Below are 24,365 nucleotides of genomic sequence, written 5' to 3'. Positions count from 1 at the left end.
CATGTGGCGCCATACTGAATAAATAAAGGGTGGCTATATACCACATGTTCTTCAAACACATTCATGAAAATGTTCGTATTGTGGGGGCGACATTGGAACCCATGGCTGTGCCCTGGAGTTGCAGAAAAACATAATTTATGCTTACCTGATTAATTTATTTCTCTTGTGGTATATCCAGTCCACGGATCATCCATTACTTGTGGGATATTCTCCTTCCCAACAGGAAGTTGCAAGAGGATCACCCACAGCAGAGCTGCTATATAGCTCCTCCCCTAACTGCCATATCCAGTCATTCGACCGAAGACAAGCAGAGAAAGGAGAAACTATAGGGTGCAGTGGTGACTAGTTTAAAATTAAAAAATGGATGAGAGCAAAAAACCATGCGAGTCTCCAAGGCACTGTAAAGTTCTAAAGATGCATATTTATTTGAAACCAAAAAAGAAAAAAGTGAATAAAAACAAAGTGAACATAAAACAAAATGCTGGGCTGTCTTACGCGTTTCGGCTACATACTAGCCTTATTCATAGACACACTCTGCAAAGACAGGCACTGGACTTAAATAGCCCATGTGACTGAAAGGACAGAGCCCCAGCTGTACATAATGAACAATTAAACATTCCAGGTTAAACTGTGATACAAAGGTGTTAATAACAGACATGTAATCAAAGTGGATTCTATACTTATCATTGCACATATTGCATAAAGGGAAGAAATTGAGAAATTTGAGAATAACAGAGCACCTATTTAAAATGTAAAATCTTTTTAGACATTGAAAGCATGGGGTAATCAAAACCGCACGACCAAAGGGACATATTGTTTTTAAACTGTAGCAATGATTTACAATGCTTATGTTAAAGTACGAATTTATTTGCCCTTTGATATTGCAGCAAAGATATCCATGGCTACGATAACAATAAGGTCTACTAGCTATAGTAAAACATATATAAAGCCTACACTTGCTGGTATAACTCTAAGAAAAATGTATATGTGTGGAAAATGAAACAAATGTAGCGATATTAATGAAAAGTTGAAAGTCTCTCAAAAGTGTGGTATCAGATACTCTCTTGAGTTGTCATACTAATATCTTTATATATAGCCAGAGTATGCAGTTGATTATAAGGGAGTGTGCTAGTATTTGTCATTTTAATAAAGTCAAACCTAATAGTGAGTCTAATTGTAGTAGAGACAAAATAATACAGATGGTTGTCAAGTACAAATCAATTCTATCGATTTTTTTGCCAGAAGTTAATTACATCGCCTTCGATGTTGAAACCTGCTGGTCTCCTTGTTCTGAGTTGAAAAATCCAGTATGCCTCCTGGTAAAGGAGCCTACTGGATATGTCACCTCCTCTATCTGGGTACCTAACTTGCTCGATGACCTGCCATTGAAAACTATTAATATTTTTGTCATGTTTGAGAATAAAATGACGTGCTAGATCTGAGCATTCAATCCCATTTTCAATATTATTAAGGTGCTCACGAATTCGTGTTCGTGCCTCCCTAGTGGAGCAACCTACATACTGTTTTTTACAGGATGTACAATCTACTAGATAGATAACATTGCTGGTACGGCAATTGGTACAGTTCTTTAAGGAGTAAACTCTCTGTGTGATCATAGACTGGAAACTCTTTGTTACACGGGTGCAGCTACAGGCTATGCATTTATTAAAATGACATTTATAATGCCCCTTAACATGCAACCAGCTACTTGTGCTTGGCGATAACATATTCCCTAAAGTGCATCCCCTCCTAGCTACAAAGTTACACCCAGATTGCACATAATCATTAAGGCTATCCTCTGCCGTAAGTATAGATAGATGTTTAGTAATGATAGAACAAATTTCCCCATATTGAGGGCTATAAGTCGTTGTAAAGAGAGGCTTTGATTTATCAAAAGTATTGCTCCTGGCAGAGTTATATCGTGTTGACAACATTGTTGACCTGTCAATACGCCTTACCTCTAAAAGGGCCCTATTGACTACTTTTTTATGGTATCCCCTTTCTAGGAGTTGAGTGGTCAAAATTTTGCTGTTAGTTTCAAAATCACTTTCGTTTGTACAATTGCGCTTCAGACGTATGAACTGACCCTTTGCTATCCCAAAACCATGTCTGGGATGATTACTATTAGCATGGAGGATTTTATTACATGAAATAGGTTTGCGATAAAGATTGGTTACTACCTGGCCCTTTTCAACATCGCCTGTTAATGTTAAGTCTAGATAGGAGGTCTGCTTAGTATCGGATTCGAAAGTAAATTCCAATCCTACCTCATTCTGGTTAATGAAGGACACAAATTGAGATTTCTGTTCCTCAGTGCCAGTCCAGATGATCAAAAGATCATCAATATATCTTTTATAGGTGCTGATGCAATCACGATATGGGTTTTCCTCTTCATAGACGTGGGACCGCTCCCACCAAGCCATAAAAATGTTTGCATATGACGGTGCAAATTTGGCACCCATGGCGGTCCCACGTCTCTGGAGGAAATACTCGTTCTCAAATTTGAAATAATTGTGATGTAAAAGAAAATCTAATGCTTTAATTATAAATTCTTTAAGGGTATCATCATAACCACTTAGTTGATCTAAAAGAGATCTTACTGCCACAAGTCCTTGGTCATGCGGGATGGCTGAGTATAAACCAACCACGTCAATTGTCAGCCAAGAACAGTCCCCATTCCAAGCCACCTGTTCAAGACATTTAAGAAGATGCTTGGTGTCACGTAAATATGAGGGGATCTGTAGGACAATGGGCTGGAGGAGGGAGTCAATCCAGCTGGATAACTGTTCAAATAAAGATCCTATGCCCGAGACTATAGGTCTCCCTTTCACCACCTCCAGGGATTTATGCACCTTAGGGAGGTGGTGAAATATAGGTACAACTGGATTGGAAACATATAAAAAGTTCAATGTATCCTGGTCTATGACTCCATCCTCCAGGCCATCATCCAAGAGACTCCATAGCTTAGCTTTGAACAATTCTGTGGGATCAGAAGATTACGGAGGCTACAGAACGGTACACACACACGGATGACAAGTGGAGCACCGGATAAAGACCTCCACGAGTGAGGAATCAGAGGTGCAGTGAGGAATCAGAGGCGGGGATTTTCTAAGGCTCCCGGAGACGAGCTTAAATAGCAAACGTGGTGAGTCATACACCACCCCGGTGTTTAAGCCGCATCATTGTTATATATATACTCACCTGCCTACACCTCATATTCTGCTTCACCCATAATACCGTACCCTTTTGCATTGTTTGCACGTTAAAACATACAGCTTATACAGCCTGGACAGGATTTATTTCCCTCCCCATGCCCTTAAAGAATTTATAATTAAAGCATTAGATTTTCTTTTACATCACAATTATTTCAAATTTGAGAACGAGTATTTCCTCCAGAGACGTGGGACCGCCATGGGTGCCAAATTTGCACCGTCATATGCAAACATTTTTATGGCTTGGTGGGAGCGGTCCCACGTCTATGGAGAGGAAAACCCATATCGTGATTGCATCAGCACCTATAAAAGATATATTGATGATCTTTTGATCATCTGGACTGGCACTGAGGAACAGAAATCTCAATTTGTGTCCTTCATTAACCAGAATGAGGTAGGATTGGAATTTACTTTCGAATCCGATACTAAGCAGACCTCCTATCTAGACTTAACATTAACAGGCGATGTTGAAAAGGGCCAGGTAGTAACCAATCTTTATCGCAAACCTATTTCATCTAATAAAATCCTCCATGCTAATAGTAATCATCCCAGACATACTGGTTTTGGGATAGCAAAGGGTCAGTTCATACGTCTGAAGCGCAATTGTACAAACGAAAGTGATTTTGAAACTAACAGCAAAATTTTGACCACTCAACTCCTAGAAAGGGGATACCATAAAAAAGTAGTCAATAGGGCCCTTTTAGAGGTAAGGCGTATTGACAGGTCAACAATGTTGTCAACACGATATAACTCTGCCAGGAGCAATACTTTTGATAAATCAAAGCCTCTCTTTACAACGACTTATAGCCCTCAATATGGGGAAATTTGTTCTATCATTACTAAACATCTATCTATACTTACGGCAGAGGATAGCCTTAATGATTATGTGCAATCTGGGTGTAACTTTGTAGCTAGGAGGGGATGCACTTTAGGGAATATGTTATCACCAAGCATGCTAAAGAAAAAGCCAAGCACAAGTAGCTGGTTGCATGTTAAGGGGCATTATAAATGTCATTTTAATAAATGCATAGCCTGTAGCTGCACCCGTGTAACAAAGAGTTTCCAGTCTATGATCACACAGAGAGTTTACTCCTTAAAGAACTGTACCAATTGCCGTACCAGCAATGTTATCTATCTAGTAGATTGTACATCCTGTAAAAAACAGTATGTAGGTTGCTCCACTAGGGAGGCACGAACACGAATTCATGAGCACCTTAATAATATTGAAAATGGGATTGAATGCTCAGATCTAGCACGTCATTTTATTCTCAAACATGACAAAAATATTAATAGTTTTCAATGGCAGGTCATCGAGCAAGTTAGGTACCCAGATAGAGGAGGTGACATATCCAGTAGGCTCCTTTACCAGGAGGCATACTGGATTTTTCAACTCAGAACAAGGAGACCAGCAGGTTTCAACATCGAAGGCGATGTAATTAACTTCTGGCAAAAAAATCGATAGAATTGATTTGTACTTGACAACCATCTGTATTATTTTGTCTCTACTACAATTAGACTCACTATTAGGTTTGACTTTATTAAAATGACAAATACTAGCACACTCCCTTATAATCAACTGCATACTCTGGCTATATATAAAGATATTAGTATGACAACTCAAGAGAGTATCTGATACCACACTTTTGAGAGACTTTCAACTTTTCATTAATATCGCTACATTTGTTTCATTTTCCACACATATACATTTTTCTTAGAGTTATACCAGCAAGTGTAGGCTTTATATATGTTTTACTATAGCTAGTAGACCTTATTGTTATCGTAGCCATGGATATCTTTGCTGCAATATCAAAGGGCAAATAAATTCGTACTTTAACATAAGCATTGTAAATCATTGCTACAGTTTAAAAACAATATGTCCCTTTGGTCGTGCGGTTTTGATTACCCCATGCTTTCAATGTCTAAAAAGATTTTACATTTTAAATAGGTGCTCTGTTATTCTCAAATTTCTCAATTTCTTCCCTTTATGCAATATGTGCAATGATAAGTATAGAATCCACTTTGATTACATGTCTGTTATTAACACCTTTGTATCACAGTTTAACCTGGAATGTTTAATTGTTCATTATGTACAGCTGGGGCTCTGTCCTTTCAGTCACATGGGCTATTTAAGTCCAGTGCCTGTCTTTGCAGAGTGTGTCTATGAATAAGGCTAGTATGTAGCCGAAACGCGTAAGACAGCCCAGCATTTTGTTTTATGTTCACTTTGTTTTTATTCACTTTTTTCTTTTTTGGTTTCAAATAAATATGCATCTTTAGAACTTTACAGTGCCTTGGAGACTCGTATGGTTTTTTGCTCTCATCTGTTTGGATACATTTTTACCATGCTAGAATCTCGGCACTCAGGTGAACCACAGGTGCATGGGGCTACTTTCGAGTAGTAGGGAATCCTATTGGTGCAGGAGACGATTCGCGTCACGGACCGGAAGCACCCGACAACGCTCAGCCACAGCGTGCAAACCTAACAGCACTACGGAGGCTACAGAACGGTACACACACACGGATGACAAGTGGAGCACCGGATAAAGACCTCCACGAGTGAGGAATCAGAGGTGCAGTGAGGAATCAGAGGCGGGGATTTTCTAAGGCTCCCGGAGACAAGCTTAAATAGCAAACGTGGTGAGTCATACACCACCCCGGTGTTTAAGCCGCATCATTGTTATATATATACTCACCTGCCTACACCTCATATTCTGCTTCACCCATAATACCGTACCCTTTTGCATTGTTTGCACGTTAAAACATACAGCTTATACAGCCTGGACAGGATTTATTTCCCTCCCCATGCACCATTTACACCTTGAGCTGCACTAGGAAGAATTTTTTCTCTGAACACATAAAATTAAAAAATACCTGCCTTAAAATGACAGGGCGGGCCGTGGACTGGATACACCACAAGAGAAATAAATTTATCAGGTAAGCATAAATTATGTTTTCTCTTGTAAGGTGTATTCATTCCACGGATCATCCATTACTTGTGGGATACCAATACCAAAGCTAAAGTACACGGATAAAGGGAGGGACAAGGCAGGTACTTAAACGGAAGGTACCACTGCCTGTAAAACCCTTTCCCCCAAAAATAGCCTCCAAAGAAGAAAAAGTATAAAATTTATAGAATTTTGAAAGGGTATGAAGCGAAGACCAAGTCGCTGCCTTGCAAATCTGTTCAACAGAAGCCTCATTTTTAAAGGCCCATGTGGAAGCCACAGCTCTAGTAGAATAAGCTGTAATACTTTCAGGAGGCTGCTGGCCAGCAGTCTCATAAGCTCAGCGGATTATACTTCTTAGCCAAAACGAAAGAGAGGTTGCCGAAGCCTTTTGGCCTCTCCTCTGTCCAGAGTAGACAACAAACAAAGCAGATGTTTGACGAAAATCTTTAGTAGCTTGTAAATAATACTTTAAAGCACGAACCACGTCAAGATTGTGTAATAGACATTCCTTCATTGAAGGATTAGGACACAATGTTGGAACAACAATCTCCTGATTGATATTCTTATTAGATACCACCTTAGGTAAAAACCCAGGTTTGGTACGCAGAACTACCTTATCTGCATGGAAGATCAGATAAGGAGAATCACATTGTAAGGCAGATAACTCGGAAACTCTACGAGCCGAGGAAATAGCTACCAAAAAAAGAACTTTCCAAGATAAAAGTTTGATATCTATGGAATGAAGAGGTTCAAACGGAACCCCCTAAAGAACTTTAAAAAACAAATTTAAGCTCCAAGGTGGAGCAACAGGTTTAAACACCGGCTTGATTCTAACTAAAGCCTGACAAAATGCCTGAACGTCTGGAACATCCGCCAGACGCTTGTGCAAAAGAATAGACAGCGCAGAAATCTGTCCCTTTAAGGAATTAGCTGACAATCCTTTCTCCAATCCTTCTTGGAGAAAAGATAATATCCTGGGAATCCTGACCTTACTCCATGAGTAGCCCTTGGATTCACACCAATAAAGATATTTACGCCATATCTTATGATAGATTTTCCTGGTGACAGGCTTTTGTGCCTGAATTAAGGAATCAATGACTGACTCTGAGAAACCACGCTTTGATAAAATCAAGCATTCAATCTCCAGGCAGTCAGCCTCAGAGAAATTAGATTTGGATGGTTGAAAGGACCTTGAAGTAGAAGGTGGAAAGGATGGCATGTCCACCAGATCTGCATACCAAGTCCTGTGTGGCCACGCAGGCGCTATCAAGATCACTGATGCTCTCTCCTGCTTGATTTTGGCAATCAGATGAGGGAGCAGAGGAAACGGTGGAAACACATAAGCCAGGTTGAAGGACCAAGGCGCTGCTGGAGCATCTATCAACGTTGCCTTGGGGTCCCTGGACCTGGATCCGTAACAAGGAAGCTTGGCGTTCTGGCGAGACGCCATGAGATCCAGTTCTGGTTTGCCCCAACGATGAATCAATTGTGCATACACCTCCGGATGGAGTTCCCACTCCCCCGGATGAAAAGTCCGTCGACTTAGAAAATCCGCCTCCCAGTTCTCTACACCTGGGATATGGATAGCTGATAGGTGGCAAGGGTGAATCTCTGCCCAGCGAATTATCTTTGAGACTTCTAACATCGCTAGGGAACTCCTTGTTCCCCCTTGATGGTTGATGTAAGCCACAGTCGTGATGTTGTCCGACTGAAATCTGATGAACCTCATTGTCGCTAGCTGAGGCCAAGCCTGAAGAGCATTGAATATCGCTCTCAGTTCCAGAATGTTTATTGGAAGGAGTGTCTCCTCCTGAGTCCACGATCCCTGAGCCTTCAGAGAGTTCCAGACTGCCCCCCAGCCTAGAAGGCTGACATCTGTCGTTACAATTGTCCAATCTGGCCTGCGAAAGGTCATTCCCTTGGACAGATGGACCCGAGATAGCCACCAGAGAAGAGAATCCCTGGTCTCTTGATCCAGATTTAGTAGAGGGGACAAATCTGTGTAAGCCCCATTCCACTGACTGAGCATGCATAGTTGCAGCGGTCTGAGATGTAGACGTGCAAACGGCACTATGTCCATTGCCGCTACCATTAAGCCGATTACTTCCATACACTGAGCCACCGAAGGGCGAGAAGTGGAATAAAGAACACGGCAGGATTTTAGACGTTTTGATAACCAGACTCCGTCAGGTAAATCTTTATTTCTACAGAATCTATTAGAGTTCCCAGAAAGGAGACTCTTGTGAGAGGGGATAGAAAACTTTTCCTCGTTCACCTTCCACCCATGCGACCTCAGAAATGCCAGAACTATGTCCGTATGAGACTTGGCAATTTGGAAATTTGATGCCTTATCAGAATGTCGTCTAAATAAGGGGCCACTGCTATGCCCCGCGGTCTTAGGACCGCCAGAAGTGACCCCAGAACCTTCGTAAAGATTCTTGGGGCTGTAGCTAACCCAAAGGGAAGAGCTACAAACTGGTAATGCCTGTTCAGGAAGGCAAACCAGAGAAACCGATGATATTTTTGTATCGGAATGTGAAGATAAGCATCCTTTAAATCCACTGTAGTCATGTATTGACCCTCCTGGATCATAGGTAGGATGGTACGAATAGTCTCCATCTTGAATGATGTTACTCTGAGGAATTTGTTTAAGATCTTTAGATCGAAAATTGGTCTGAAGGTTCCCTCTTTTTTGGGAACCACAGATTAGAGTAAAATCCCTGTCCTTGTTCCTCCTGTAGAAAACAGGATGGATCACTCCCATAACCAGGAGGTCTTGAACACAGGGTAAGAATGACTCTCTCTTTATCTGATACTTCATGCTGACTTAGGGGCAGCAGCAGGCTTTTTGGCCTGCTTACCTTTGTTCCAGGTCTGGTTAGGTCTCCAGACTGACTTGGACTGGGCAAAAGTTCCCTCTTGTTTTGCATTAGAGGAAGTTGATGCCGTGCTCGCCTTGAAGTTTCGAAAGGCACGAAAATTAGTCTGTTTGGCCCTTGATTTGGACCTATCCTGAGGAAGGGCATGACCTTTTCCTCCAGTGATATCAGAAATGATCTCCTTCAAACCAGGCCCGAATAGGGTTTGCCCCTTGAAGGGAATGTTAAGCAGCTTAGACTTTGAAGTAACGTCAGCTGACCATGATTTAAGCCAGAGCGCCCTGCGCGCTTGAATAGCAAAACCAGAATTCTTAGTCGTTAGTTTAGTCAAATGAACAATGGCATCAGAAACAAAAGAATTGGCAAGCTTAAGTGCTCTAAGCTTGTCAAGTATGTCATTCAATGGGGTCTCTACCTGTAAAGCCTCTTCCAGAGACTCAAACCAGAAAGCCGCAGCAGCAGTGACTGGGGCAATGCATGCAAGGGGTTGCAGAATAAAACCTTGTTGAATAAACATTTTTTTAAGGTAACCCTCTAACTTTTTATCCATTGGATCTGAGAAAGCACAACTGTCCTCGACAGGGATAGTAGTACGCTTAGCTAGGGTAGAAACTGCTACCTCCACCTTAGGGACTGTCAACCATAAGTCCCTTGTGGTGGCATCTATTGGAAACATTTTCTTAAAAATAGGAGGGGGAGAGAACGGCACACCTGGTCTATCCCATTCCTTAGCAATAATTTCTGTAAACCTTCTAGGTATTGGAAAAAACATCAGTGCACACCGGCACTGCATAGTATTTGTCCAATCTACACAATTTTTCTGGCACTGCAATTGTATCACAGTCATTCAGAGCAGCTAAAACCTCCCTGAGCAACACGCGGAGGTGTTCAAGCTTAAATTTAAATGTAGACATATCAGAATCAGGTTGAATCTTTTTCCCTGAGTCAGAAACATCACCCACCGAAAGAAGCTCTCCTTCCTCAGCTTCTGTATATTGTGAGGGAGTATCAGACATAGCTCTTAAAGCGGCAGTATGCTCTGTATTTTTTTTTTAACTCCAGAGCTATCTCGCTTTCCTCTAAACCCAGGTAGTCTGGATAATACCGCTGACAGGGTATTATCCATGACCGCCGCCATGTCTTGTAAAGTAAACGCTATGGGCGAACTAGATGTACTTGGCGCCATTAGACCTGGAGTCCCTTGAGCGGGAGTCAAAGGGCCTGACACGTGGGGCGAGTTAGTCGGCATAACTTCCCCCTCGTCAGATTCCTCTGTTGATACATTTTTTAACGACAGAATATGATCTTTATTGCTTAAAGTAAAATCAGTACATTTGGTACACATTCTAAGAGGGGGTTCCACCATGGCTTCCAAACATAATGAACAAGGAGTTTCCTCTATGTCAGACATGTTTGTACAGACTAGCAATGAGACTAGCAAGCTTGGAAAACACTTTAAATCAAGTTAATAAGCAAAAAATAAAAACGGTACTGTGCCTTTAAGAGAAACAAATTTTGTCTGAATTTGAAAAACAGTGAAAAAAAGCAGTAAATCAAACGAAATTTTTACAGTGTGTATAATAAGCATTGCACCCACTTGCAAATGGATGATTAACCCCATTTGGATGGATGATTAACCCCATTTCTTCTGGCTTCGAGTCACTGCACGTTGTTTGCTGCCACTCGTATTGGCCCCTTTTCCGCCTGTGATGGCGCTTCCCCCCTCTGCGTGTCTGACCTTTCCTTTTGAGTCCCCTGACGCTGATTCGGATGAGGAGCTCTGTGTACCCGACTGGTCATTCTGCTTGTTAGACCTATTGCATCTGTTTCTCCTTCCGCCGGAAGTACCTCCATACCTCCTTCCGGTCCGTTCTCCTACTCGCTCCCCTCTCCAACGATAAACTGTTCCGGTCTCGTAATCATGCTCGTCACGGGCAAACTTGGTCTTTTTTCTCTCCTGTATAGTACTCCTCAGTTCCTGCATCTGTGTCTCGATTTCACTTATCAGCTTATCCAGCTCTTGCACAGACATCGATGTCACCAGCTCTTGTTTGAACTCCTCCATCTGGATTCTCTGCTTGCTAAGCTCCATTTGCAAGTATTCAACCGTGAGTACCATCAAATCGAAGGAACACTTGTTCAAGATCATTTCAAACTTCTGACAGTATTCCATGTTATCACGTAGCAAGGTAGGATGCACATTCATTTGCAGGCCCCTTGGAATTCTTTTCACTCTATGATATTCTGCTAGAGTCACTGCATGTAGTTCGTATGCTGTGTGCTTCTTCTGTATACGTTCATAGTTTTTACTTACAGCCTGACTGGGAGAGGCTCTCAAGAAATCCCTTGAACCACAAATTAATGTGGTAATTCTCGCTGCCTCCATGTCAGTGTACCCAAAAGTCTTTGGCTCCTCTTGTTTATCCTCCATATTCCTGGTGCACAGAACAGAGTAGGTATAACAACAATTCCAATAACAAATTACTGTTCAGCACTCAGTGAGGTTTTTAGTCCGTGCAAGCTGCCAGGGTTTATACCAGAACCCAGTAAAAATTGAAGAAAGTCCAGGCTGCAGCAGCACTGTGTAAAAAGGTTTTTATTCAAGCCAAAAAGTTAATACAACATTTCGGACCAAATATCCTTAATCATGTATAAAATCATACTGACACAAACAGGCCTTAAAATACCCATAACCCCTCCCACTTAATTACAGAAAACACCTGTCTTCACCTTTCTACTTCAATTAATTTACCAACTCCCTCTAATGTGCACAAACCTCTTATTCAATATACTATGTAAATAAGGCAGCAATTGTCATGCAATTACTAAGTACACAATTTTCTTTGTCATCATATATACACAGTATAGGCACCCTTAAGCAGGGGATTCTAATGATTCATTCCCCCCCCCCCCAAGAGCTTTTCTTCTTTAAATCTCAATGATATCTTTCTCACATAAATTAAGGGGATAGTCATTTAGAAAATACTCCAATCCATCTCTCTATTCATGCCTCCTGGCCACATAGTACCTAGTGTATAGATCCAGAACAATTCTCTTTGTTTAAGCTTTTTCTCCCTATTGCCCCCTCCCCCTCCTAGGTTTCTCAACATGATCTATAATTTGAAATCTTATTTGACTAAGGCTATGTCCAACTGTCAAAAAATGATGGGCCACAGGTGCATCTAAGACACCTGTCCTTATACTGCTTTTATGTTGATTCAACCTTTATCACACCTTACGGGTGGTCTCTCCTACATAGCCCCACCCACATGGGCATTTGATTAGATACACGGCAAATTCTGTATTGCAGGTAAAATACCCCCTAATCCAAAATTTCTTGCCTGTACGCCAGGCATTGAATATCGCTCTTAACTCCAGAATATTTATTGGAAGGAGTTTCTCCTCCTGAGTCCACGATCCCTGTGCCTTCAGGGAGTTCCAGACTGCACCCCAACCTAGAAGGCTGGCATCTGTTGTTACAATTGTCCAATCTGGCCTGCGAAAGGTCATACCCTTGGACAGGTGGACCCGAGACAACCACCAGAGAAGAGAATCTCTGGTCTCTTGATCCAGATTTAGCAGAGGGGACAAATCTGTGTAATCCCCATTCCACTGACTCAGCATGCATAATTGCAGCGGTCTGAGATGTAGGCGCGCAAATGGCACTATGTCCATTGCCGCTACCATTAAGCCGATTACCTCCATACACTGAGCCACCGAAGGGCGCGGAATGGAGTGAAGAACACGGCAAGCATTTTTCTTGGTTGAGGCTTGCAAGAGAATGACTGGATATGACAGTTAGGGGAGGAGCTATATAGCAGCTCTGCTGTGGGTGATCCTCTTGCAACTTCCAGTTGGGAAGGAGAATATCCCACAAGTAATGGATGATCCGTGGACTGGATACACTTAACAAGAGAAATTGAGATTTAAAGAAGAAAAGCTCTTGGGGGGAATGAATCATTAGACACCCCTGCTTAAGGGTGACTATACTGTGTATATATGATGACAAAGAAAATTGTGTACTTAGTAATTGCATGAAAATTGCTGCTTTATTTACATAGTACATTGAATAAGAGGTTTGTGCACATTAGAGGGAGTTGGTAAATTAATTGAAGTAGAAAGGTGAAGACAGGTGTTTTCTGTAATTAAGTGGGAGGTGTTATGGGTATTTTAAGCCTATTTGTGTCCGTGTGATTTTATACATGATTAAGGACATTTGGTCCGAAACGTTGTATTAACTTTTTGGCTTGAATAAAAACCTTTTTACACAGTGCGGCTGCAGCTTGGACTTTCAATTTTTACTGGGTATATTTGAGGAATACTTTAGAAAAGAAAGTACCATACATTAAGGCTACCCAGTCAACAGTGCAATAATACTGTACACTTTTTTAAGTAACAAACCAACTTTTTTATGTTCCGCATTTAAAATGATAAATAACTGCTACAAAAAAAAAAAAAAAGATCTGCATACAAATGTTTTTAAAGTATTTAAAACTGTATTTGTGTTAGCAAAATTTGTATTGTTGTGCAGTCTAGTATTTAACTCCTTTGCTGTGGCTAATTAAGGCAAAATATAACTCAGCTACTACACTAGTCATGCAATTACAATTTAGAAGTTACCTGTAGGAACCACGCCAGTCTCTCAAGTTAAATTGCATATAAAGTAGGTAAATATTTAAGGAAATTACATTATGAAGAAATTTATATATTTTTTTATTGAGCATAATTACACGGTTTATGGGGAATTACATTTAAAAGGTGAATACACATTTGTTCCAGCTCCTGATGTTTTATATAAATCACTATGTATAGAAGACTCACCTGTGCACATGATTCCTCAGGAGTTTTAGCACTAACAGAGTAAAGTGCTGGTAGATCTAGTCTGTGCACAGAAAATTTTTCAAGGGTGTGCAACACAGCAGGAGCAAGGTGCGAAGTCTGACCCGAGCCAGGCTCCCCAGAGAGAAGCAACCGGGGTCGGCAAGAGGTTGGCTGGTGGCAAGCAGACCTGCAAAAGCAAAGACCGTCTACTTAATATGTGTGAGCACAGTCAAAAGAAGGTATGAGAAACATTGAGAAATCAATCATAAGATTAAGAAAACCCCATAAAAAAGGGCACCCAAATGACCATAGATAACAGCGATACCATACATGAACATGGGAATACAACTATGCAGGCAATTTAAGCATACTAGCACTAAACCATAGACCAAGGTAATCTTTAGGCATGGGCAGAATTGTGTTCCTGGCTGCAGGCAACCGCAGTAATTTATTGTGACAAGACCAATCTCGCCACTGTGCATTGGAGGGCCTGTTATGGAACATTCTTTGGGCTCGAGGTACATGGGCTTAAGCATACCCAGAGACTGCATGGAAATGTGGAATTTTATATGCTGGACACCCCATGTACTTTCATAACTCTGTCTTATGTCCATGTCACCCTGTATCCATAAATACAGGATGGGTACAGGGTGTGAGTGCCCCTTGTGGGAGCAATTGTGACTCTATAAACCAAGTGGGCATAAAGGACTTAATAGTTAATAAGAGCTGTCATTATATTCTGTAATAAGATGTATTTTATTTTCGTTTCTAATCTGATTGTGCCTCAGGAGTCTGTCTGGGTAAACTGATTGTGTTCCTGTGTGATATGTTAACTAGACTGCCCAACATCAGATTGTCTGAGTAAACTTTCTTCCCAAGTTAATTAACTTGACATATTAATCTGTTTTACCTGTGAATAGACAATTTTTTCTTGTGTTTGATTGTTTAATTGTTTATGCAATGTATTTTTATTGTATCCTGTAAAAGGGTGTTTTTCCTCTAGCCATGGAGATAGTTGGATTTCTTCACAATTATCTCCAGGATAGGGAGGAGGGGTTCACTGCTAAAAAAGGGGAGTGTTTATGCCTGAGCCACTGCGATTGGCTAATGTACTATACTTGTCCAGCAGGTGGGAGACCTGCTTAAATACCGGGCATGTAGCCCTCAATAAAGAGATTCCTATTTTACCCTCAAGACGGAGCTTGGTCTCGTGTTTGGGGGGGGGGGGGGGGGAGTGCTACTTTGAATTATCCTTTAGCCTGTTCCAGGACAGAAGGATTTTGTGTATTTTACCCGTTCGGTGTATTAACTGGGTTCGAGTGTTGCTATTCCCGTATTAACCCTCGATATCAGGGCTATACCGTTACATTTATGTAGTAGTGCAACACGCAAATATCTGTGGAAATCAGGATATTAGTGTGTTGCACTATAACTCTAATAAATCTGGCTCCAAAAAAAGCCAAATGCTGCTACAGCCATATTTACCTTTTAGTTATTAAACAAATACTGAATAATTAAATTCTGCCCAAGTCTAGTTATCACACTCTTATCCTTGAAGAAGCTGGAATAATGAGGGTACACACACATATGTAAGTGCTGCAAGCAAACAGGAAGTGTAACCCTAAGGTTGAGATGACTGCAGTTCTAGGTTGCAGGATCTTGTACTGGTTTCTGAAATTTGCATTTTTTTAGTCCCCTTTGATGTTCTCATATTTCATAAATAACTATTATCTACATTTTTAGTCACATAGTAAGTTTTTTTTTTTTTTTAGCTTTTCTAGAGAGAATACTGCTGTGTTCATATTTTCAGTATAGATGGCAGTTTCAACATGCAAACACATGTAATTACACTGCAGTAGGTAAAATTGATCACAAGAAACAAGGATAAGGAGAATATATATATATATATATATATATATATATATATATATATATACACACACACACACACACACATATATAGATAGATAGATAGATAGATAGATAGATAGATAGATAGATAGATATATCTCACATACACACTTTTTTTGGAAGTGCAATCTTATTTTTTGGAATTACACACAGTAGAAGTGTCACATGTACAATTAGCACTGCTGATTGGATCAGAGCAGGGTCTTTTTCCATACATCATTGGCAATTGTCTTTTTTTTGCAAAAGCAAGCTAAATAAATAATGAATTAGTATTAGAATATGGTTTTATTTTCATTTATAAGGAATTAATGATGTCACTTTAAATAAAATGTTAGAAGGCCCCCTGATAAAGGGAAAGGGTAGAAAATTTACTAATATAAAAGCTGTGATTAAATCATCAAAATCAAGTGTCCTTAGTACATTATTGTATAAAACATGTTAAAAGCATGTTGTATGGTAAAACAAACATACTCTGAAAAAAGACCACTTGCTACAGTGAGTTTTTTGCTGCTTCCATGAAAACTGTAATTAAAATATCAACATCAATATTCCTCTGTATAGTGAATAATCACTTCTGGCAGTAAGCCATGTTGTATGTTAAGCCATGTTGTATGTTACATGATAATCCCAGCACATTAACATCTCAGGTAAACTTTCGAACGTTTATCAGCCATTTTTCCACATTAAATTATAAGCAAAAACATAATTTATGCTTACCTGATAAATTTATTTCTCTTGTAGTGTATCCAGTCCACGGATCATCCATTACTTATGGAATATATTCTCCTTCCCAACAGGAAGTTGCAAGAGTCCACCCACAGCAAAGCTGCTATATAGCACCAACCCTAACTGCCATATTCAGTCATTCGACCGAAAACATGTAGAGAAAGGAAAAAACCATAGGGTGCAGTGGTGACTGTAGTTCAAATGAAAAAATTACCTGCCTTAAAGTGACAGGGCGGGCCGTGGACTGGATACACTACAAGAGAAATAAATTTATCAGGTAAGCATAAATTATGTTTTCTCTTGTTAAGTGTATCCAGTCCACGGATCATCCATTACTTATGGAATACCAATACCAAAGCTAAAGTACACGGATGATGGGAGGGACAAGGCAGGTACTTAAACGGGAGTTACCACTGCCTGTAAGAAACCCTTTCTCCCAAAAATAGCCTCCGAAGAAGCAAGGTATCAAATTTGTTAAATTTGAAAAAAGTATGAAGCGCAGACCAAGACTCCGTCTTGTAAATCTGTTCAACAGAAGCCACATTTAAAAAAGGCCCAAGTGAAAACCACAGCTCTAGTAGAATGAGCTGTAATCCCTTCAGGAGGTTGCTGTCCAGCAGTCTCATAAGCTAAATGAATTATGCTTTTTAACCAAAAAGACAGAGAGGCTGCCGAAGTCTTTTGACCTCTCCTCTGTCCAGAATAGACAACAAACAAGGTGAACGTTTGATGAAAACTGTAGTAGCTTGTAAGTAAAACTTTAAAGCACAAACCACGTCCAATATTGTGTAATAGACGTTCCTTCTTTGAGGAAGGAGTAGGCTACAAGCATGGAACAACTATCTCTTGAGTGATGTTCTTGATAGATACCACCTTAGGAAAAACCCCAGGTTGGTACGCAGGACTACCTTATCTGTACGAAGGACCAGATAAGGAGAATCACATTGTAACACAGATAACTTGGAGACTCTACGAGTCGAGGAAATAGCTACCCAAAAGGAACTTTCCAAGATAAAGATTGATATCTATGGAACAAAAAAAGGTTCAAACGGAACTTCTTGAAGAACCTTAAGAACCAGGTTTAAGCTCCATGGTGGAGCAACAGTTTTAAACACAGGCTTGGATCTAACCAAAGCCTGACCAAATGCCTGAACGTCTAGAATACCTGCCAGACGCTTGTGCAAAAAAATAGACAGAGTAAAAATCTGTCCCTTTAAGGAATTAGCTAACAACCCTTTTCTCCAAAACATCTTGGAGAAAAGATAATATCCTGGGAATCCAGACTTTACTCCATGAGTAACCCTTGGATTCATAACAATCAGATATTTACACCATATCTATGTTCAATTTTCCTATAGACAGGCTTTCATGTCTGTATTAAGGTATCAATGGCTGACTCGGAGAAGCCATGCTTTGATAACATCAAGCGTTCAGTCTCCAGGCAGTCCATCTCAGATTGATTCTATTTAGAAGGTTGAAAGGACCCTGAGGTAGAGGGACCTGTCTCAGAAGCAGAGACCATGATGGAAAGGATGACATGTCCACCAGATCTGTATACCAGGTCCTGCGTGGCTACGCAGGTGCTGTCAAAAACACCAAAGCCCTCTCCTGCTTGGTCTTGACCTCCGGAGGAAATCCCACTCCCCCGGAAGAAAAGTCTGACGACTTAGAAAATCCACCTCCCAGTTCTCAACACCTGGGATATGGATAGCTGATAGACAAGAGTGAGTCTCTGTCCAGTGAATTATTGTAAGACTTCTAACATTGCTAGGGAACTTCTGTTCCCCATTGATGGCTGATGTAAGCCACAGTCGTGTATATTGTCCGACTGAGTATGATGTACCTCAGAGTTGCTAACTGAGGCCAAGTCTGAAGAGCATGGAATATCACTCCCAGTTCCAGAATATTTATTAGAAGGAGGGTCTCCTCCTAAGTCCACTATCCCTGAGCCTTCAGGGAGTTCCAGACTGCATCCCAACCTAAAAGGCTGGCATCTATTGTAACAATTGTCCCATCTGACCTGCGGAAGGTCATACCCTTGGACAGATGGACCTGATATAGTCACCAGAGAAGAGAATCTCTGGTCTCTTGGTCCAGGTTAAACAGGGGAACAAATCTGTGTAATCCCCGTTCCTCTGACTGATCATGCATAGTTGCAGTGGTCTGAAATGTAGACGTGCAAACGGTACTATGTCCCTTGCCGCTACCATTAAGCCGATTTCATTCATGTACTGAGCCACCGAAGGGCGCGGATGGGATGAAAAACACGGCAGAAATTTAGAAACTTTGACAACCTGGACTCCGTCAAGTAAATTTTCATTTCTACAGAATCTAGGAGGGAAACCCTTGAGATTGGGGATAGAGAACTCTATCCTTGTTCACTTTCCACCCATGTGATCTCAGAAATGCCAGTACTACGTCCGTATGAGACTTGGCAATTTGGATGTTTGACGCCTGTATCAGGATGTCGTCTAAATAAGGGGCCACTTCTATGCCCCGTGGCCTAAGGACCGCCAAAGAGACCCCAGAACCTCCATAAAGATTCTTGGGGCTGTAGATATCCCAAAGGAAAGAGCTACAAACTGGTAATGTCTGTCTAGAAAGGCAAACCTGAAAAAAACGAAGGTGATCTTTATGCATCCCAATGTGAGGATAAGCATCCTTCAAATCCATTGTAGTCCTCTATTGACTCTCCTGGATCATAGTTAAGATGGTACGAATAGTTTCCATCTGAAATGACGGAATACTGAGGAATTTGTTTAAGATCTTTAGATCCAAAATAGGTCTGAAGGTTCCCTTACCTTGGGAACCACAAACAGATTTGAGTAAAAACTCTGTCCCTGTTCCTCTCTTGGAACTGGATGGATCTCGTACACAATGTAAGAATGCCTCCTTCTTTATCTGGTTTGCAGATAATTGTGAAAGGCAAAATCTCCCCTTTTTTGGGGGGGAAATCTTTGAAATCCAGAAGATATCTCTGGGATATAAATTCCAATGCCTAGGGATCCTGGGCATCTCTTGCCCACGCCTGGGCGAAGAATGAAAGTCTGCCCCCTATAGGATCCGTTACCGGATAGGGGTCCGTTCCTTCATGCTGCCTTAGAGGTAGCAGCAGGCTCCTTGGCCTGCTTATCTTTGTTCCAGGTCCGATTGTCTCCAGACCGCCTTGGACTGAGCAAAAATTAGACCTTTTTTTGGCCCTTGATTTGGACCTATCCTGAGGAAGGGCATGACCTTTTCCTCCAGTGATATAAGCAATAATCTTCTTCAAACCAGGCCCGATAGGGTCTGCCCCTTGAAGGGAAGTTAAATAGCTTATTTATTAAAGTCACGACAGCTGACCATGATATAAGCCATAGCGCTCTGCGCGCCAGTATAGTAAAAAAACAGAATTCTTAGCCGTTAGTCTAGTCAAATGAACAAAGGCATCAGAAAACAAAGGAATTGGCTAGCATAAGCTTGTCAAATATATTCATCCAATGGAGTCGCTAACTGTAAAGCCTCATCAAGAGACTCAACCCAGAACGCAGCAGCAGCAGTGACAGAAGCAATGTATGCAAGGGGCTGCAGGATAAAAACCCTGTTGAATAAACATTTTTTATCCATTGGATCTAAAAAGCACAACTGTCCTCGCCAGAGTTAGTGGTACGCTTAGCTAGAGTAGAAACTCTTCTCTCCACCTTAGGAACTGTCTGCCAGAAGTCCCGTGTGGCGGTAACTATTAGAAAACATTCTTCTAAAAAATAGGAGGGGAAGAGAACGGCACACCTGGTCTATCCCATTCCTTATTAAAAAAAATTTTAGTAAACCTCTTTAGGTATTGGAAAAACATCAGTACACACCGGCACTGCATATTATTTATCCAATCTACACAATTTCTCTGGCCCTGCGATTGTACACATTCATTCAGAGCAGCCAAAGCCTCCCTGAGCGACAAGTGGAGGTTCTCAAGCATAAATTTTAAATGTAGAAATATCAGAATCAGGTTAAATCATCTTCCCTGAGTCAAAAAAATCACCCACAAACTAAGCATATTGTGAGGTAGTATCATACATGGTTCTTAAAGCGTCTGTATGCTCTGTATCTACCCCCAGAGCTATCTGCTTTCCTTTAATTTCAGGTAGTCTGACTAATACTGCTGCCAGAGTATTATTCACCACCTTTGCCATGTCTTGTAAAATAAACGCTATGGGCGCCCTTGATGTACTTGGCGCCATTTGAGCATGAGTCCCTGAAGCGGGAGTCGAAGGGTCTGACACGTGGGGAGAGTTAGTCGGCATAACTTTCCCCTCGACAGAATCCCCTGGTAAAATAAACGCTATGGGTGCCATTGATGTACTTGGCGCCATTTGAGCGTGAGTCCCTAAAGCGGGAGTCAAAAGGTCTGACACGTGGGGAGAGTTAGTCGGCATAACTACCCCCACGACAGAATCCACTGGTGATAATGTTTTTTAAAAACAAAAAATGATCTTTATTGTTTAACATGAAATCAGTACATCTGGTACACATTCTAAGATGGGGGTTCCACCATGGCTTTAAAACATAATGAACACAGAGCTTCCTCTATGTCAGACATGTTAAAACAGACTAATAATGAGACTAGTAAGCTTGGAAAACACTTTAAATCAAGTTAACAAGCAAATATATAAAACGTTACTGTGCCTTTAAGAGAAACACATTTTGTCAAAATTTGAAAAACAGTGAAAAAAGGCAGTAAAACAAACAAATTTTTTACAGTACATGTAATAAGGTAACAGAGCATTGCACCCACTTGCAAATGGATGATTAACCCCTTAATGCAAAAAAAAGATAAAAAAAAACGACAGACGTTTTTAAAAACAGACACAACAAAACTGCCACAGCAGAGCTGTGGATTACCTTCCCTATAAACGATTTTGGAAGTCTTTTTAGCCCTTTAGAAATGTCCTGTAGTATTCATGGGACTGCTGAGGTTATCTGGATGATTCATTTTGTAATTTTAACTGCGCAAAAAAGCGCTAAATTAGGCCCCTCCTACTCATATTACAACAGTGGGAAGCTTCAGTTAACTGTTTCTATGCAAAATTTAAGCCAGCCATGTGGAAAAAACTTAGGCCCCAATAAGTTTTATCACCAAACATATGTTAAAAAACGATTAAACATGCCAGCAAACGTTTTAAAACACATTTTTACAAGAGTATGTATCTCTATTAATAAGAGAAAGAGCAGTTAGTTCCCAGGCAAACTACTGAAGAAAATGCTGTGACATCACAAGTTTTTTAGCAAAATGGGAACTAGATTTATTTTGACAGTGTTTTAAAAATTAATGGTAGCGTAATTCCAAAAAAAATATATAAAGTATATTGCATTTCCAAAAAATCTTTAAAAAAAATTGAACATTTATATTTGTATGTTATAATTTATGTACAATTATAAACATTCACACATGTTTTTGACAGCAATCTTATTGCAAATGTATATATCTCTTAGCAGCCTTTTTTTTTTTTTCTTACACCTGAGACCTCATATCTTTCAGCCCTTACAAATTATTCAAAGAAATATTGCATGAAAAGGTTATATCAGTGTAACTTTACTTTTAAATGTATGTTTGATGTTTTTACAGTTAAAGGGACATTCTAGTCCAAAACAAACTTTCATTATTCAGATAGGGCATGTCATTTTAAACAAGTTTCCAGTTTACTTCTATCACCAATTTTGCTTTGTTCTCTTGGTATTCTTAGTTGAAAGCTAAATCTAGGAGGTTCATATGCTAATATCTAGGGCCCTTGAAGGCCGCCTCTTAGCTCAGGGCATTTTGACAGTTTTTCACCACTAGAGGGTGTTAGTTCATGGGTTTCATATAGATAACACTGTGCTCACACACGTGAAGTTCCTAGGAGCACCGATTGGCTAAAATGCAAGTCTGTCAAAAGAACTGAAATAAGGGGCAACTTGCAGAGGCTTAGATACAAGATAATCACAGAGGTAAAAAAGTGTATTAATATAACTGTGTTGGTTATGCAAAACTAGAGAATGGGTAATAAAGGGATTATCTATTTTAAAACAAATATTCTGGTGGGCAGATTAAATTAACCATTTGAATGGAGAGGTGTAACAGTGTAACTGTCCCGATTTCATCCTTTGTGCATTGCAAGCACATGTGAATATGATCACTCACATTGTGAAGTGGAGAAAGGGTTTGTGGAGAGCAGCTTGTTGTTTCTTTGGTGATCCTGAGACACAACTCACATCAAATATGGACAAATCATTCTCGTCTTCACTGTCCTCCAGTAGGAGACTTGAAACATCTATAAACAGAAAATAAAATCACCTACATTTTAGTCTATAAAGCTGGAATGTCTTTCTTAATTTTTATTGCATTTAGTTGGATGGGTGAATTTTTAAAAAGGTGCAACATAAGTAAACTAAGGTTGAATAATATTTGTCAATAAAAGAACAAAGATAGTCAAAGCAAGAAAGTTAAAAGGGACATAGGACATAGCACTCTCCACTACTTGACAGGGTTTTGGTAAAGTGGACAAAAATATATTTGTTTTTCCTTATTAAGACCCCTTAGTTTATAATTAAACTCCTTTTAGAAAGTAACCACATGAATCAATCTATACTGTCAATCATCTCATGTAAAGGTGGTTTAAAGTGATATCCAGAGCATATCAATTTAAAACAACTAAAGTTTCTAAAAATAATTTTATCATCAAATTTGCTTTCCTCCCAATAAATACCTAGGTGGGAGTCTGGAGCACTAAATGGCAGGAAATAGTGCTGCCAACTAGCTCTCTTGCAAATGGGTAACATTCTTGCATGCCTGATGCCATATAGTGATCCAGACACGTGCAAGCTCTTAAAGGGCCATGCTACCCAAATGTTGAAACACTTGAAAGTGAAGCAGCATAGCTGTAAAAAGCAGACTAGATCGTATCACCTGAACAGCTATATGTAAAAAAGAAAAATATTTTATCTCAAAAGTTCCTTAGTAGCCACATCCCATTGTAAAGGACTTCTAAGCAGCAAATCAGTATGTCTGTCCCGGGACAGCTAAGGGAGTGAGCTTCGTGAACACTCATCTTAGTAAAATTCCTTAAACTGAATAGGGAACTATGAAATCTCATGAGATCACAGTAAAAGTTCATGACCTCAGCACGGTTGATGCTGATTGGCTGCTGTTCATTTCTTCATTATTTTTTTTTTATTTTTTTTTACCTGCAGCTGGACAGCAGCCGAGTATATGTTTTTACACAGAACTTACTCTGCTGAGCTGAGGAAGTTGTGAGGTAAAATATCTTCCTTTTTCTTTCATGTAATTGCCAAGAGTCCATGAGCTAGTGACGTATGGGATATACATTCCTACCAGGAGGGGCAAAGTTTCCCAAACCTCAAAATGCCTATAAATACACCCCTCACCACACCCACAATTCAGTTTTACAAACTTTGCCTCCCATGGAGGTGGTGAAGTAAGTTTGTGCAAGATTTCTACGTTGATATGCGCTTCGCAGCAAGCTGAAGCCCGGTTTTCCTCTCAGAGTGCAGTGAATGTCAGAGGGAAGTAAAGAGAGTATTGCCTATTTGAATACCATGGTCTTCCTCTAGGGGATCTATTTTCAGATCGACGATATACTCTTATATACCATTACCTCTACTGATTCTCGTTTCAGTACTGGTTTGGCTATCTACTATATGTAGATGAGTGTCTTAGGGAAAGTAAGTCTTATTTTATTCATGACACTCTAAGCTATGGTTGGGCACTTTGTATGTAAAGTTCTAAATATATGTTTTAAACTTATATTTGCCATGATTCAGGATAATCAGTGTTCCTTCTTTCAGACTGTCAGTTTCATTTTTTGGGAAAATGCATATGAATAAAATATTTT

General features: G+C 40.3%; 1 protein-coding gene across 1 annotated transcript in view; it reads right to left on the bottom strand.

The window, feature by feature from the left end:
• Positions 1 to 24,365, bottom strand: part of ATAD2B (ATPase family AAA domain containing 2B) — an 823,789-nt gene that overhangs the window by 462,667 nt on the left and 336,757 nt on the right. Inside the window, exons 16-17 of the mRNA XM_053711168.1 lie at positions 22,655 to 22,784; positions 13,861 to 14,047 (exon numbers count right to left, since the gene is read on the bottom strand). Coding sequence (XP_053567143.1) covers positions 13,861 to 14,047; positions 22,655 to 22,784 — 317 coding nt within the window. The remainder of the gene's footprint in view (positions 1 to 13,860; positions 14,048 to 22,654; positions 22,785 to 24,365) is intronic.

The sequence above is a fragment of the Bombina bombina genome, chromosome 4, assembly GCF_027579735.1.
Source record: "Bombina bombina isolate aBomBom1 chromosome 4, aBomBom1.pri, whole genome shotgun sequence".
Taxonomy (NCBI): Eukaryota; Metazoa; Chordata; class Amphibia; order Anura; family Bombinatoridae; genus Bombina; species Bombina bombina.
Note: the sequence above shows the minus strand (reverse complement) of the source record. Positions and strands in the feature narration are given on the sequence as shown.